Here is a 17,408-nt window from a genome sequence, read left to right as displayed (position 1 = left end):
GGAGGGAGCTTTCCTCCCGTTCGCCGGCGGGGTGGAAGGGGGGGAGTGGGGAAAAAAAAAAAAAAGAAAGAGAGACGGGAGCGCTGGAGCCGCGCGCCTTCACTCCAAACCCCACCGGCCGCCTGGCGCGGAGCGCAACCCTCCTTCGGCTTTTGCTCGGGCTGCCAATGGAGCCGCGGCGACCTTCTAAAGCCGGAAAGCTCCGAGACGGCGGCGGCGGCGGCGGCGGCTTCTTCTTTGGCGCCTGGAAGCGGGTGGGTGGCGCGCTCGGAGCGGAGGGGGAAAGGAACGGCGGGGCTCCGCTTTGCGATCCCCGCTGGCCAAAAAAGCTTGGCCCAGCTGTTGTTTACCGTCGGAGGCGCTTGGCTGCGGGGTGGGTGAGTGGGGGGAGCATTAATGCGACCCCCCCCAAAGCCCCCTTCCCCACTTATGCCTGATTGCTGCTGTCCGCCTCCCCCCCCAATTTTGGGGAGGGGGTTCTCCTTGTAGCTGGCGTCCCCGCGGGGTTCTCTCCTGCCCTCTTTGCGCCGCTTTGGGGGATCGGTCCCTCTTTTTTGGGGGGAGAGCAGAAGCCAAAATTTCATTTTTCATTTCATTTTATTGAATGAAATCAAGGGAGGGGGGAGGAGGAAAACCCCACGGAGGGCAGGTGGGGGGGCAGAGCTGGGGTCTCCCCCCCCTCTCCCTTCCCCTTCCCCGACGCGGCTTCCCCTTCCCCTCTTTTTTTCCAACCGCGGAACGCAGCCCGAGGCGGTCTCTGTGTGTGTGTGTAATGTGTTTGGCGTGGGCGCCCCGTCGCCGCCTGGGACTTTGGTCTTTTCTCTCTCCCGCTGGCTGTGTGTGTGTGTGTGTGTGTGTGTGTGTGTGTGTGTCCGTGTAGGGCTCGGAAGAGGCGGCTTTGACATATCATTAGCAGGATGCGGCGAGCGGAGACGGGGTGGGGTGGGGGGCGAGGGAGAGAGAGAGAGAGACCGGCGAAAGGTCGTTTCCAGGCGGTTGATTGACACCTCGCCTTGTTTATTGATTGCCTGGAGGAAGAAGAGGAGGGGGGGGGAAGGAGAGAGAGAGAGGGAAGGAGGGGGCTGTCTCTCCCCCACCCCCACCCCCCCCTCCCCACCGCTAATGAAGCCTCAACCCCGCTCCGCTGCAACCCCCCCCCGTCTCTCTGCCCTCGGGGGGAGAGAGACCTTGTCCGTCCCTTCCCGTCCTCCGCAGCCTTCGCGGTCGGTTGGTCGGAGGGAGAGAGATGGGAGGGGGGGGGTTAGATAGCCCTTCTACACTGCATCTAGAATGGGGGGGAAGGGTGGGGGAAGAAAGAAGCCTGGCCCCTCCTTCCCCTCCCCCTCCCAAGCCCCCAACCTCCTTCCCCCCATCCCCCACCCCCCCCCGGTTCCCCATTAGTCACCTTTTCAGTCTGGCCAAGGTTTTTTCTTTCTTTCTTTCTTTCTTTCTTTCTTTCTTTCTTTCTTTCTTTCTTTCTTTCTTTCTTTTTTCTTTCTGTCTGTCTTTCTATCTTTCTATCTTTTTTCTTTCTCTCTTTCTCTCTTTCTTTCTGTCTGTCTTTCTATCTTTCTATCTTTCTATCGTTCTTTCTTTTTTCTTTCTTTCTGTCTGTCTGTCTTTCTTTCTATCTATCTTTCTGTCTGTCTGTCTTTCTATCTTTCTTTCTGTCTGTCTTTCTATCTTTCTATCTTTCTACCTTTCTTCTTTCTTTCTTTCTTTCTGTCTGTCTGTCTTTCTATCTATCTATCTTTTTCTTTCTTTCTTTCTTTCTATTCTTTTCTTTTCTGTCTGTATCTTTTTTCTTTCTTTTTTTCTTTCTTTTTTCTTTCTTTCTGTCTTTCTGTCTGTCTTTCTATCTTTCTATCTTTTTTCTTTCTATCTTTCTGTCTGTCTTTCTTTCTGTGTCTATCTTTCTATCTTTTTTCTTTCTGTCTGTCTTTTTATCTTTCTAACTATCATTCTGTCTGTCTGTCTGTCTTTCTTTCTTTTTCTTTCTTTCTTTCTATTCTTTTCTTTCTTTTCTGTCTATCTTTCTTTCTTTTTTCTTTCTTTTTTCTTTCTTTCTTTCTTTCTTTCTTTCTTTCTGTCTGTCTTTCTATATTTCTATCTATATTTTTCTTTCTTTTTTTTCTTTCTTTCTATTCTTTTCTTTGTAAGAGGATTAGTTAAGGGCTAATGAGGGTGGGGGGCATGCTTCCTTTTTCATCGATGGGGAGAGGGTTCAATTAAGGAACGGGTTGGGGGGCCTTGGAGGGGGTGGGTGGGTGGGTAGGTGGGTGGGAAGCAGGGCTGATGTCTTTTGTGCGATGCCTTTTGCTCTCGTCCAAAAAAAACAACCTAAGCACTTTCTCCTTTCTCTGCCCCCTTCTTTCCCCCCCTCCCCACCTTTTTTTTTTGTCTTCCTCTACCCAGGGAAAAGTTTGAAGACGCTTATGTCCAAAGGAATTTTACAGGTACATCCACCAATCTGTGATTGCCCTGGGTGTCGAATTTCGTCTCCAGTGGTAAGATGATCGTGAAAAAAAAAAAAGCAAACAAACGACAACAACAACAACCAACCCAAAATGAATCCGGATTTTTCTCTTTCCCTCTCTCTCTCTCTCTCTCCCTCCTCATTATGGCACGTTTTTTGCTGCTGCTGTGTGTGGTGTTGTTTTTTCCACCTTCTGGATTAAGGCTGTCATTTAAAACGGTCACAAGCTTTGGACCCGTTGCGTGGAAGACAATTTTTCCACGGGGGGGGGAGAAGGGGGGAATGGTTTGGGTTTCTCTAACTTGCCAGCCACTCGCCTCCAGCTGTAGGACCCGGTTCTGATTTAAAAGAAGTGGGTGGGAGAGGGGAAATTAATCTATCTATCTTTCTATCTCTTTTATCTATCTCTATCTCTATCTCTCTATCTCATCTATCTATCTATCTATCTATCTATCTATCTATCTATCTCTATCTATTTATCTCTATCTATTTATCTCTATCTATCTATCTATCTATCTCTATCTATCTATCTCTATCTATCTATCTATCTATCTCTATCTATCTCTATTTATCTCTATCTATCTATTTATATCTATCTATCTATCTAGTCTGTCATTTCTCTCTCTCTTACTCTATCTGTCTATATCTATCATCTCTCTCTCTCTCCTGTTATTTCTCTCTGACACATCTCTCTACTATCTCTCTATCTATCCATCTCTATCTATCTATCTATCTATCTATCTATCTATCTATCTCTATCTTGTTATTTCTCTCTGACACATCTCTCTCTCTCTGTCTCTAGCCTGTTATTTCTTTCTGACACATCTATCTATCTATCTATCTATCTATCTATCTATCTATCTATCTAATCTATCTATCTAGTCTGTCATTTCTCTCTCACACTATCTACCTACCTACCTACCTACCTACCTACCTACCTACCTACCTAGTCTGTCATTTCTCTCTCACTCTATCTATATCTATCATCTCTCTCTCTCCTGTTATTTCTCTCTGACACATCTCTCTCTACTATCTCTCTACCTCTCTCTCTCTCTCTCTCTCTCTCTCTCTCTCGTCTGTGTCATTTCTCTCTCTCTCTCTTTATCTATCTATATCTATCATCTCTCTCTCTCTCTCCTGTTATTTCTCTCTGAAACATCTCTCTACTATCTATCTATCTATCTATCTATCTATCTATCTATCTATCTACCTACCTACCTACCTACCTACCTACCTACCTACCTACCTACCTATCATCCATCCATCCTATTTCTTACCCACCCTCTTAGTGGAATAAAGCCAACCATACCGGATTGGCGTCCCTCCTTTGGGATCAGAGAGAAATCTTCAGAAGATCATCTATCTCCACTGCTTAGAAGAATTGAAAAAAGGAAATAGATGTTTTTGTCTGCTTTTTAAAGCTCTCCAGATTTTGTAATATAAAAATAATAATAATCATGTAGTTGAGAACAGTTGCGTTCACACAGGCGATGGAGGCATCTTTTGTCTGGGAAAACTACTGCTGCCTTTCTCTGTTTGTTTTTTGTTTCTCCTTTTCGAGTTTTGCTTGGTTTTTTTTTGGGAAATGCAAATGTTGCAACTGCTGTTGAGTGGAAACCTAACACAATTCAGATCTGCTGGTCCACCGGAGGTGTCTTAAGGAAGAGGGTTGAATGTGGTTTAGGGGAAGAAGGCTGCTTTGGTTGCAAGGCTGCAGATGCCACCGAATGTTTATTGACTTCTTATAATTTCATAAGGAGGTCGTCGTCGTATTCTTGGAGCGGGAGGGCGAAAGCAGTTCCAGCAAGCGAGGAATAGCTGGATATGGTGACTGCTGTGGAAGAAGAAGAGGAAATTGGGTTTGATGGATTGCCACTCGGGTGTCTGGTATGATGTGCAGATGGTAAGGTTTGCATGGCAGTCTGTGTGTGATTGGCCTCACCACTTTCTGATGGGGGCATCCATAGCGTGGCAAGTTTTGCCCGCACAGCATCGCCGGTTTTGTGATTAAAGTCAGATGCTTGTATTTGCTTGGAGGTGGTGGGGGGGGGCGTGGGGGCGGAGAGAGAGAGAGAGAAGAATTTGGCATTTTGAGAAAACCCCATGGGATCCGAATTGCGTACATAACTTGTAAGGCTGGTGAAAAACAGATGTCTGGCATTGCTTATTTTTAAAGCACATCTGGGAAAAGAAACAAGGAACAGATTTTTTTTTAAAAAAACAACACCAAACCAAAAACCCCGAAGCTGCTTTGGGGTGGGTGGGTGGGATGAACTCTTAAGAGAGATCTGTCACAGATTTGCGCATGTGTCTGTAAAGAACTGGTAATGACATTTGAACCAATTTCATTCTGGATTAAATTCTTAGCAGGGATGATGAGTAGAAAGTAGACCTCTCTTTCCCTAATAGAAGAGATTCCGTCTAGCTGAAATAAAGGAAGCTTGGAGATAACCTTTTATATCTGAATTCCCTGCAGTTCCTATGCTCAAAATATATTCCTGGGTCGAAATGGACATTCAGTTCTGGGTTGTTTGCCTTTCGTGCCAGATGATGTCAAGATTTTAAGTTTTTTTTAAAAAAAACTGGATTCTATAAGCGTGCCATGTTTCCACTTTCTCTGTAGTTAGAGTAGATGAGACTTTAACCAGTAGCTGGAATCTTATCACATAGGAAGCCAAGATATGGTTGAGGGTTTTTTTTGCCGTGTGTTTAAAATCCAGCCTTGCGGATTATAAATTTATGACTTCGTCTTTTTTTTTTTTTAATTTGATTTATATGCCGCCCTTCTCCGGAGACTCAGGGCGGCTTACAGTGCGTTAAGCAATAGCCTTCATCCTTTTGTATATTTATACAAAGTCAGTTTATTGCCCCCATAATCTGGGTCCTCATTTAATCTACTTTAGAAAAGATGGAAGGCTGAGTCAACCTTGAGCCTGGTGAGATTTGAACTTGCAGTAATTGCAGGCAGCAGATGTAAGTGGATGTTAATTAGTCTGCTGAGCCACCAGAGCTCTGTCTAATGTGTGAATGCAATCGGTGGGGTGTTAATAAAACAGGATGAAGCAAAGTGGGATTCAGGTGCTGTGTGAACCTGAACAAGGATCTTCAGTGGGTATTTTTATGCTTTTTAGTTAGGTGGATCAGATAGGGACAGCAAATATATACAGCAGTGGCCAAAATTGTGGAAACCTTTTGGGAAAAGTGTATTTTCTAAAACTAGCTAATAACACCACTTTTTTTTTTGAGTAGTACCATAAATTTATATATCAATGGAAAGATAATTTAATCAAGAATGCAATGCAATAACTTTTATGAAGGATTTGCTATTAGAACAGCAGTGACAGTCTAAAGAAGAAAAGTGAAATGTGTAGAAAAAATGAGATATACAAAATGATCACCATGTCAGTTAATCCTTAGTTGGGTAATCTTTAACATGAATTATGGCCTTACAGTGGCTTCCCATGGAGTGAACCAAGTCTTTGAGTTCTGCAGCTGTTCTAATGCAAAACCAAGATTGAACGATGGCTTCTATTAACTGGGTTTTATTGCTGGGTCGCTTCTGACTAACAAGTTTCTTTAGTCGGCTCCCTAGATTTTCAACTGGGTTAAGGTCTGGGTTATTCCCAGGCCATTCCAGCAAGTGGAATAGGATTATCTCGAAACTCCAAAAAAAGTGATGTTATTAGCCATCAAACCTCAAAAATACACTTTTCTCAAAAGGTTTCCACAATTTTGGCCACTAAAATACTTGCAGATCAGCCAAGAATTTTAGGTGCTAAAATGTACCCCAAAATTTGAGTTCGGCTTTTCCATGGATGTGCTTATATGGTAATTTTTTAAAAAAGTATCTATATTTCTCATATATATATATTCCTGGATTAAGCCCATATGTTGGTAAGCAGATCCTCAAATATTATCCAAAATATGAAAAATATGGATTGACTTAGCGGAGAACAAATCCGCAGGGACTCCTTTACATATTATCTTTACTTTTTTTATATATTTGTTAGAAGTTATGGGTGCTGCACCACTGGAGGCTTTTAAGAAAAGACTGGACAGTCATTTGTCCCAAGCAAGGGGTTGGACTAGAAGACCTCGAAGGTCCCTTCCAACTCTGTATTCTGAACGTTGGTGGGTGGCACATTTTTCATAGTATCTTAGTTAAAAATTCAAGGGCTTATCCATGAGTATTGTTGTGGTCCGCCAGCAGCCTGCGGAGCTGGCAGCGGAGTCGGACAGTGAGGAGGCTGAGGAAGAACATGGGCCTGGCGTGGAGGCTGGGGAAGGCCCGGATGAGGGCTCTGCGTCGGAGGCAGAGATGGGGCCAGGGCCATCTGGGAGTGATGCGCGGACTCCGGAGCCTCCAGAGGCTGACAGTAGAGAGGCAGAGGAACAGGAGGAGCCTGTTCCTAGCGCACGCATGAGAAGAGCTGCCAGAAGGCAAGAGCAGCTAAAGCAAAAAGGACGACTCAGGAGGAAGGCCAGGAGATGATTGGCCCCTCCCATAAGGCTTAAAAGACCAGCAATGGCTCTTGGGCTCTTTGTGGGAAAACAACGTTGATAGATTTGTTTCTTGTCTTGCTGCATTTATTTCTTGTCGGCGTCTTCTGCTCCTGAATTTTTGCCAAGAAAAGCCTTTGGCAAGTTGCCTAATTAGACCAAGGTTTGTGATAAGGCTGTGTTGTGAAGAATTTGTTTTGAATTAGTTTGGACTACGCTGAGAACGAGTTAATTCTCAGCTGTTCTAATAAAGTCTGTTTTCGAACTGATGGCGTCCAGTGGTGGGTTGCCCCCCCGGTTCGCACCGGTTCTATAGAACCGGTAGTAAAACCGGCGGGAGGCTCCGCCCATCGACCCCGACGTCATCAAAACGCTTCTGCGCTTGCGCAGAAGAGCGCGCGCGTGCGAGCGGCCCCACTACAAACCGGTAGTAAAGGTAAGTAGAACCCACCTCTGATTGCGTCTGATAATACTTACTTGGGCCTGGGTCACAACAAGTATATACAGCGTAGAGATCTCTTAAACTTTAAAACCACGGTTCACCCATTCAGCCAAAAGTGAATTCAATGTGTGTGTTTGTTATGGATCCTGCCCAAGATTTGTTGTCACAAGTTTTGGGCTGAGAGAAACGTAGCCTTTATGGGACAGCTCGGTGGGTGGGGGCAAAATTGCACATCCCTTAACATGGATTGAGACACGCTTTGCTTCATTAGCTGCGGTGTGTACGAACACGCCTCGAAAACGAGAATTGGAAGCGATACCTCTCCGAGCTGGAAGATCAAACGGAGGATCTGAAGAGCTGTGCCACCTCTAATTAAAAAAAAGAGAAATTTACCAAGGATTTGCTCGCCCTCCGAAGTCTCGGGAGTGTTTGGACTTTTCGTTCCACCCCGGCTCCCTCCCAGGCAGAGAACTGGAAAGGTGTTTTCCGTGGAGATAATTAGTTTAAATTATTAGCCAAGAATAATTTAAAAGCAGCCCCGCTGTGCCTAAAGGCTGAACGGTTGAAGACTTAAAACTAAGGCTAACTTTACGTGGCAATAAAGAGGCCTGGTTATATTTCTCGATAGTTTATACACACTAACCCAGTCGTGGCGGAGTTTTTCGGCACCGAGTGGCCAAACCGGAACGCATGTGCATGTGCTGGAAACCCAAAGATCAGCTAGCTGGCGCGCACATGCCTGTTTTTTGGGCATTTTTCAGGCTGTTTTCAGGCTGTTTTGGGGGCTGTTTTCAGGACATTTTCAGGCTGTTTTTCAGGCTGTTTTTCAGGCTGTTTTTCAGGCTGTTTTTCAGGCTGTTTTCAGGTTGTTTTTCGGACCGTTTTCAGGCTGTTTTCAGGCTGGTTTTGGGGCCGTTTTCAGGGTGTTCTTCAGGCTGTTTTGAGGCTGTTTTGAGGCTGTTTTTCAGGCTGTTTTTGGGACCATTTTCAGGCTGTTTTTCAGGCTGTTTTGGGGGCCGTTTTCAGGGTATTCTTCAGGCTGTTTTCAGGCTGTTTTGGGAGCTGTTTTCAGGCTGTTTTTCAGGCTGTTTTTGGGATGTTTTCAGGCTGTTTTTCAGGCTGTTTTCAGGCTGTTTTCAGGCTGTTTTGGGGCCGTTTTCAGGGTGTTCTTCAGGCTGTTTTTGGGACCGTTTTCAGGGTGTTTTTCAGACTGTTTTCAGGCTGTTTTGGGGACTGTTTTCAGGCTGTTTTGGGGGCCATTTTCAGGGTGTTTTTCAAGCTGTTTTCAGGCTGTTTTTGGGACCGTTTTCAGGGTGTTCTTCAGGCTGTTTTCAGGCTGTTTTTGGGGCTGTTTTCAGGCTGTTTTCAGGCTGTTTTGGGGGCCATTTTCAGGGTGTTTTTCAGGCTGTTTTCAGGCTGTTTTGGGGGCCGTTTTCAGGGTGTTCTTCAGGCTGTTTTCAGGCTGTTTTGGGGGCTGTTTTCAGGGCGTTTTTCAAGCTGTTTTCAGGCTGTTTTTGGGACTGTTTTCAGGGTGTTTTTCAGGCTGTTTTGGGGACTGTTTTCAGGCTGTTTTGGGGACCGTTTTCAGGGTGTTTTTCAAGCTGTTTTCAGTCTGTTTTTGGGACTGTTTTCAGGGTGTTTTTCAGGCTGCTTTCAGGCTGTTTTGGGACCGTTTTCAGGGCATTTATGGCCAAAAAAATGGACAGAAAATGGCTTGCTTTTGGCTGTTTTGGGGTGTTTTTCAGGCTGTTTTTAGGGCTTTTGGGGACATTTTCAGGGTGTTTTCAGGGCATTTTTGGCCCAAAAAACAGGCTGAAAACAGCCCAAAATATGGAAATTGGCCCAGAAAATGGCCACATGTGCACTGGAAACCAGAAGAGCAGCTGGCGACGGAACGTGTGCCCACAGAGAGGGCTCTTCGTGTCACCTCTGTCATGCGTACTATAGGTTCGCCATCCCGACACTAACCCCTTCCCCCCTTTAAAATAAGCATTGCTGAATTATATTCAATTTTTTTCCCCCCCATGCACTTCTTAATCCCAGACAGAACCCTGCAGGAATAATCACAAAACACCCTTTTAACTTTCCTGTGGGACTAACCCAGCGGTCTATAAATACCTTCCCCATTAATCACCTTAAGGCCTAAAGGAAAGCTAAATCTATTTAAAGAAAACAACCCTCCCTGCCACGTCCTTGCCTCCGTCGCCTGGAGCCGAATCTCGACACCCCCACAGGTGACTCGATGAGTGCATAATTTTAGGCTGGGCTGGCTCCGTAGCATGTGTGCACACGCAGGAATGCCAGCCCCATACCCAGAGGTGTGCCTAGCAAGGGGCTTTCCCATAGATATTCCCCCCCTCAGTTTCAGTTTGAACACCAACTCTTCCGTCAGTTTGCTAGGAGTGGTTGGCATTTTCGTTTTGGGCGAGATATTCTTTTTCTTGGCTGTCTTAACTTGGGAGTCGGCAACCCGCAGCTCTGGAGCCGCATGTGGCTCTTTCGTCCCCCTACTGTGGCTCCCTGTCAGCTGAACCCACCACTGGCTGGCCCCGCCCCTCACCCTCCCCTCCCCTCCCAGTCACTCCTCACCTGGCCTGAGAAGGTAAGGGTGACAGCGGGGGATGGAGACTCGCTCCATATTCCAGAGCGGGAGCGAAGTGCCCTTGTACTTGCCGACTATATATAGTTAGACGCCACTAACTTTTTTTTATGATTTTCAGATAGATAGATAGATAGATAGATAGATAGATAGATAGATAGATAGACAGACAGACAGACAGACAGACAGACAGAGATAGATGATAGATAAATAGATAGATAGATAGATAGATAGATAGATAGATAGATAGATAGATAGATAGATAGATAGATAGATAGATATAGATGATATATAGATAGATGATTAGATAGATAGATAGATAGATAGATAGATAGATAGATAGATAGATAGATAGATAGATAGATAGATAGATAGAGATAGATGATAGATAGATGATAGATAGATAGATAGATATAGATGATAGATAGATGATAGATGATATAGATATAGATAGATGATAGATAGACAGATAGATGATAGATAGATAGATAGATAGATAGACAGACAGAGGGAGAGAGAGAGAGAGACAGAGAAACAGGGAAAGGGGGAGACAGAAGGAGAGAAAAAGATGAGAGAGACAGAGAAAGAGATACCTGTTTCCCACAGAAAAGAAAACACTGGGAGTCACAAAACCTAGGTAGGCGTGGCTGGGAGGGAATCATGTGACTGGCTGGGAGTGAGTGACATCAAGTTGGCCATGCCCACCCAAGTTTTGTGGCTCCCATTGTTTTCTTTTCTGTAGGAAATGGATCCAAATGGCTCTTTTGAGTATTTAAGGTTGCAGACTCCTGGACTCTTAACTACTTGGGTGATTTTCACAGGAGGGTTTTTTCGAAAGGAAAGGAAAGGAAGGTTGAACATCTAAAGTCTTCCTCAACGTATCTGCTTCCCGCATTCTTTAAAACGCTAGCGATTTAAGGGGGAAAAAAGAAGAGAAGGTTTTTAGCGGAGCGACTACACAGGCTGTCCTTGACTTTACGATTCATTTAGCAACCGTCACAAAGGCACTGAAAAGAGCGACTTACAGCCATGCCTCGCACTTACGACCGTCGCAGCATCCCCCCCATGCTCACGAGGTCACAAACTGGGGCACTTGGCAGCGGACATGTGTTTACGGATAGTTGCAGCATCCCCGATTTGTGTGACTGCCACCTGCCACTTTTCCAGCTGGCATCCCAATAAGCCCATTCAATGTAGGGGAGGGGGAGAGCCAGATTTGCTTAACGACCGTGTGATTCATTTAACAACCGCACCGATTCACTGAACAACTGTGCTTGAGCTCTGCCTGTGCAGTTGAAAATGTATCCTCAGTCTTTAGCAGAAAAGCTTTAAATTGTTGTTGTGTGACTGGGAGGCTACAAATGGGCATACAGCAGTGGCCAAAATTGTGGAAACCTTTTGGGAAAAGTGTGTTTTCTAAAACTTAGCTAATAACACCACTTTTTTTTTTTTTTGGAGTCGTACCATAAATTTATATATCCATGGAAAGATAATTTAATCAAGAAAGTAATGCCGTAACTTTTATGAAGGATTTGCTGTTAGAATAGCAGTGATAGTCTAAAGAAGAAAGTGAAACAGGTAGAAAAAAACGAGAAACACAAAAATGATCATCATAGAAAAAACGAGATATGCAAACATGATCCCCATGTCAGTTAATCCTTAGTTGGGTAACCTTTAGCATGAATGATGGCCTTACAACGTCTTCCCATGGAGTGAACCAAGTCTTTGAGTTCTGCAGCTGTTATCATGTGAAACCAAGATTGAACGATGGCTTCTATTAACTGGGTTTTATTGCTGGGTCGCTTCTGACTTAACAAGTTTTTTTAGTCATCTCCGTAGATTTTCGATTGGGTTCAGGTCTGGGCTGTCCCCAGGCCATTCCAGCAGTGGAATAGGATTATCTTGAAACTCCAAAAAAATTAAAAAAAAGTGGTGTTATTAGCCATCAAACCTCAAAAAGACACTTTTCCCAAAAGGTTTCCACAATTTTGGCCACTGCTGTACATGTGGGGCAGTTGCCAAGGTCAGGATGCCGTTTGCAATAGCAAGAAGTTTGGCCTTCCCCATTTGTAGGCTTATCTATTTATTTTACTTATTTTTGGTGCCTTCGCCACTAGACCCAAGTGGCTCTCCGACACGAGGCAGTCCTCAAACGTACGACCGCAAGTGAGCTGAATAGTTCCGTTGCTAAGCAAGACAGCTGTCGAGTGAGTTTTGCCCCATTTTTATGAACTTTCCTGCCACAGTTGTTAAGGTCCCCGTGGGACCTTCCGACGTCCCCCCCCCCTTTTTTAAAAATTTATTTTATATGATTTATATGCCGCCCTTCTCCGGAGACTCAGGGCGGCTTACAAGGCGTTAAGCAATAGCCTTCATACTTTTGTATATTTTATACAAAGTCAGCTTATTGCCCCCACAAACTGGGTCCTCAATTTACCTCCCTTAGAAAGGACGGAAGGCTGAGTCAACCTTGAGCCTTGGAGAGATTCGAACCTGCAGTCATTGCAGGCAGCTGGTCTTAATAACAGGGTGCTTTAGACCACTGTACTACCAAGGCTCTTTTGCTCGTCAGAGGGTGGCAACTGTCATAAATAGTTTTATAAACTGTCATAAATAAATTTGATATAAAATAAATACGAGTCCGTTGCCAAGAAGCGTCCGGATTTTGCTCACGTGACCACAGGGATGGGCGGGCCTTGGCCGTAAGTGCGAAAAATGGTCATAAAAGTCGCTTTTCTTAGGGCCGTTGCAACTTTGAAACGTCCCTAAGTGAAACGGTTGTAAGCCAAGGAACCCTCTGGGGTTCAACGCCTAAATGCAAGCCTAACCCTTTGCACACAAGAGGAAAGTCCCGGAACAGAGACTCACCCTCTAAAAAAAATAAAATAAAAATCAATTCTTGGCTTCCGTACATGGGAGATCTTGACAGATTGCAGAAATCTTTTATTGGTTTGTTTAAGAGTTTGGATGCCCCGACTGGATTAGTGTTTGTTTAAAGAACCGCCACCCTGTTGACAGATGGAAAACAGCTTCTTTAACCTAGAGGATTGCTCACTGCGTTCTCCAACCTGCTAGGCTGGGCCAAGGTTTGTCCCTTGGATGGCTTGCGTACCCCTCAGGATCCTTGGGGGTCAACCCTGCTTGATTCAGTGACTGGGGTCAGCAGGCTGTGTGAAGCGGGCCTTCGTTGTCTAACTCGGATTTTCTGCTTTGTCAAAGTTGGGGGAATGGCCTCTGTTTTTGGCTGCCTCTGGAATTGGGGGCTGGAGCATACATCTTCCCATCCATCCCTTCGTTCTTTCATCTATCCCTCCATCCCTTCCCTCCCCCATTTCATCCCTTCCTCCATCGCCCTCCCTTCATTCCTCCCTCCCTCCATTGCCATCCATCCATTTATCCCTCCCTCCCTACATACCTTCCCCATCCCTTCATCCTTCTGTCCATCCCTCCTTTCCTCACCCCAACCTCCCTCCATCCCTCTCTCCATTCATCCCTCCCTCCATTCCTTCATCCCACCCCTCCGTCCATCTCTCCCTCCATTCATCAGTCCATCTATTTATCCCTCCTTTCTCCCTTCCCTCCATTCTTCCATTCCTTCACCTATCCCTCCCTCCATCCCACCCCCGTCCTTTCATTCTTCCCTCCATTCTTCCTCCCTCCCTCCCTCCACTCATCCCTTCCTCCCTCATCCTTTCCTCCCTCCCACCCCTCCCTCCCTCCCTTCATCTGTCCATCTATTTATTCCTCCCTCCTCCTTCCTTCCTTCCCTTCCTCCCTCCTTTCATTCCTTCCCCTATCCCTCCCTCCATCCGTCCCCATCCCTTCATCCCTCCCTCCCTCCACTCATTCCTTCATCCTTCCCTCCCTCTATCCCTCCCTCCATTCTTTATCCTTTCCTCCATCCTACCCCTCCCTCCCTTCATCTGTCCATCTATTTATCCCTCCCTCCCTTCTTCCTTCCTTCCCTTCCTTCACTTATCCCTCCCTCCCTCCATCTCCCTCCCTTCTTCATCCTTCCCTCCATCCCACTCCTCCCTCCCTTCATCTGTCCATCTATTTATCTCTCCCTCCTCCTTCCCTCCCTCCCTCCTTCCATTCCTTCACCTATCCCTCCATCCCCATCCCTTCATCCTCCCCTCCCTTCTTTATCCCTCCCTCCCTCCACTCATTCCTTCATCCCTCCCTCCCTCCCTCTATCCTTCCCTCCCTCCCTTCTTCATCCTTCCCTCCATCCCACCCCTCCTTCCCTTCATCTCTCCATCTATTTATCCCTCCCTCCCTGCCTCCTTCCATCTTCCATTCCTTCTTTTATCCCTCCCTCCCTCCCCCATTCCTTCATCCTTCCCTCCCTTCTTCATCCCTTCTTCATCCTTCCCTCCATCCCACCCCTCCCTCCCTTCATCTCTCCATCTATTCATCCCTCCTTCCCTCCCTGCGTCCTTCCTTCCTTTCCTCCTTCCATTCCTTCCCTTATCCATCCTTCCCTCCCTCCCTCCCCCATTCTTTCATCCCTTCTTCATCCTTCCCTCCCTCCCTCCCTCCCTCCATTCCATTCCATTCCATTCCTCCGTCCATCCATCCCTTTATCTCTCCCTCCCCTCCTCCCCCAGCCGGCGAGGTCAGAGCGGGGTTTGCCAGCTGGAGGCGAGGCGGTTCGGCCGGTTTTGCAGCCGGGAGGAAGCAGCGCGCAGGCGGCCCCCCGTCCCTCCCTCCCTCCCTCCCGACGCCGCTTTGCTAAGCCGCGAGCTGGGCTGCCTCGCCTGCCGGGTTCCGGGCAAGCACGTGTGCGGCTTGGCTTTGCACGGGAACCTGGCTAGTTCAGAGAAGCCGCGGACAGGCGCCCGGGGTGAGTAGGGGGCTCCTTTCCCTTTCCCTTTCCCACTCTTCCTTCTTCTGGTCTTCCAAAGCTGCGTCCCTGCCTTTCTTCCCCCCTCCCGCTTCCCAGGCATTGGGGGGGGGGATATAGGAGCACCCCCAAGCTGGCTAAACGCCCCCACCCCCAAATTATTTAGCGCAGGGTTGGGTATAAGCAATAAACCACAGGTAATTGGTAAGCTCCCAACTCCGGAAAGGTAGAAAGGCTTGGAGATATATTAGTTAGTTAGTTAGTTAGTTAGTTACATAGATAGATAGATAGATAGATAGATAGATAGATAGATAGATAGATAGATAGATAGATAGATAGATAGATAGAGATATAGATATTTTCTTTCCTTTTCGTAGGCTTTATGTGTATTTCTCTTTAGCCAGGTTCTTCCTACCTAAACCAAGATTTTTATGCAGCCTTAGTTCAGTGAAATCCCAATCCACTATATATATATTACAAATATTCTCCTTTATTAGCAAATAGCTTAGGAACTGAAACAGCTTGGGAGCATCTTCTTATGTCCCCCCCCCCTGCCTGGAAACCAAACGGCGTAAATTATATTTATATATAACACATATAATTGGATTAGTTTAGTTTTAGTTTTATTAAATTTGTATACCGCCCTACTCCCGAAGGACTCAGGGCGGTGAACCAGGCACAGGATAAAATACAGAAATACAAAAGTGAAAAACCATTTAAAACCAAATTAAATCATTTAGCCCGCGACAATTAAAATCCCAATAAATTTAAAACAAATTAAAATTTCAATTTAAAATCTCAAAGAAAGGGGAGAAAAATTAGGCCAGAACAGCTTGCTGGAATAAGAGGGTCTTAAGAGCACGGATTAGATAGATAGATAGATAGATAGATAGATAGATAGATAGATAGATAGATAGATAGAATTTATATTTAGCTGATAAAGAAATAAAGGGAGACTTGTATAGATCTATTTCAAGCGTTTTAGCTCTCAGCATGCCTTGATAGAAAAACACTTTATATATATATATCTATATATATATATCTATATCTATCTATCTATCTATCTATCTATCTATCTATCTATCTATCTATCTATATATATATATTGTATGTATTTCTCTTTAGCCAGGTTCTTACATAAACCAAGATTTTTATGCAGCTCTAGTTCTCCTTAGTCTCCCAATGGGCAGCAGGGAGCTTGCTGCCTGCCTGAAAAAAAGCCTAGAAACTAGTGGATTGGGATTTCACTGAACTAAGGCTGCATAAAAATCTTGGTTTACGTAGGAAGAATCTGGCTAAAGAGAAATACATATAGATAGATAGATAGATAGATGATAGATAGATAGATAGATAAATAGATAGATATGTTTTTCTATTGAGGCATGCTGAGAACTAAAAAGCTTGAAATAGATCTATACTAGTCTCCCTTTATTTCTTTATCAGCGAAATATAAATTCTATCTATCCAATTATTATATTATTATATATAAATATAATTTACGCCGTTTGGTTTCCAGGCAGGGGGGGACATAAGAAGATGCTCCTAAGCTGTTTCAGTTCCTAAGCTATTTGCTAATAAAGGAGAATATTTGTAGCTCAGGGTTGAAAGTAGGAGGGGTCCTTGGTGCTCTCTGAGCTTGGCTGTTTTCTCGCAGGTGTCTCGTGACCGCGTTAAGTAACATCATCAGTTCTAGAAGGGGGAGGGGGAGGGGGACTGTGGGGTCCTTGGGGCTCTCTTGAGGTTGGCTGTTTTCTTCCAGACCTTTCCTTACCCAAACTAGGTAACAGTATCAGTGCTAGTACCAAAGAGAAGGAAGGAAGGAGGGAGGGAGGGAGGGAGGGAGGGAGGGAAGGAAGGAAGGAAGGAAGGAAGGAAGGAAGGAAGGAAGGAAGGAAGGAAGGAAGGAAATTTGTAGCTCAGGGTTGACCTGAGAGGGTCCTTGGTGCTCTCTGAGCTGGCTTGTTTTCTTGTAGACATTTCGTTAACCTAACTTCGTTAGGTTAACTTTCGTTAACCTCATCAGTGCTAGACGACTAGCTGATGATGTTATCTAGTTTGGGCAATGAAACATCTGCGAGAAAACAAGCTCAGAGAAGCACCAAGCACCCCTCATTTCGCTGTTTATTACAAGCATTAAAAACACCCCCAACAAATAATGAACAATACAACTGTTGGATAAATCAGCATTTGTACCAGGAATTAACTTGCTCTTGGGCTCCCCCTGTCTGCAACATTGAGATAACTACGTTGGCCTGCCCTAACTGGTTGGTTGTATTGATTTTGTAATGATTTCGTGGGAGAAATAAGTTAACAGGCCATCCGTGCACTTTGTCATTTGCAGTGATGCGGAGTGGGGGTGGGGGTTTGCACGCACTATTAATGTGCGCTCAATCCCGTTGTGTTAATTTGCAATATGATATTGGGTTCATCACACAAATTTAAACACATGTCGTTTGCAAATCAGCCCCTTTGTTTATTTTCCCATTAAAACTTGGACACATATCCTAAGTTAGGCACAGTAAGCAATATAGTGGCTTGGTTCACT

The 17,408-nt window shown here is 45.3% G+C and overlaps 1 protein-coding gene across 1 annotated transcript in view; it reads left to right on the top strand.

Moving 5' to 3' along the window:
- SAMD11 (sterile alpha motif domain containing 11) overlaps window positions 1-17,408 on the top strand; it is a 110,121-nt gene that overhangs the window by 1,701 nt on the left and 91,012 nt on the right. Inside the window, exon 2 of the mRNA XM_070955967.1 lies at window positions 2,416-2,507. Within this exon, the coding sequence (XP_070812068.1) occupies window positions 2,416-2,507 (92 nt within the window). The remainder of the gene's footprint in view (window positions 1-2,415; window positions 2,508-17,408) is intronic.

Source organism: Pituophis catenifer, unplaced genomic scaffold (genome assembly GCF_029215685.1).
Source record: "Pituophis catenifer annectens isolate HBS135680 unplaced genomic scaffold, rPitCat1.0.hap2 SCAF_18, whole genome shotgun sequence".
Taxonomy (NCBI): Eukaryota; Metazoa; Chordata; class Lepidosauria; order Squamata; family Colubridae; genus Pituophis; species Pituophis catenifer.
Note: the sequence above shows the minus strand (reverse complement) of the source record. Positions and strands in the feature narration are given on the sequence as shown.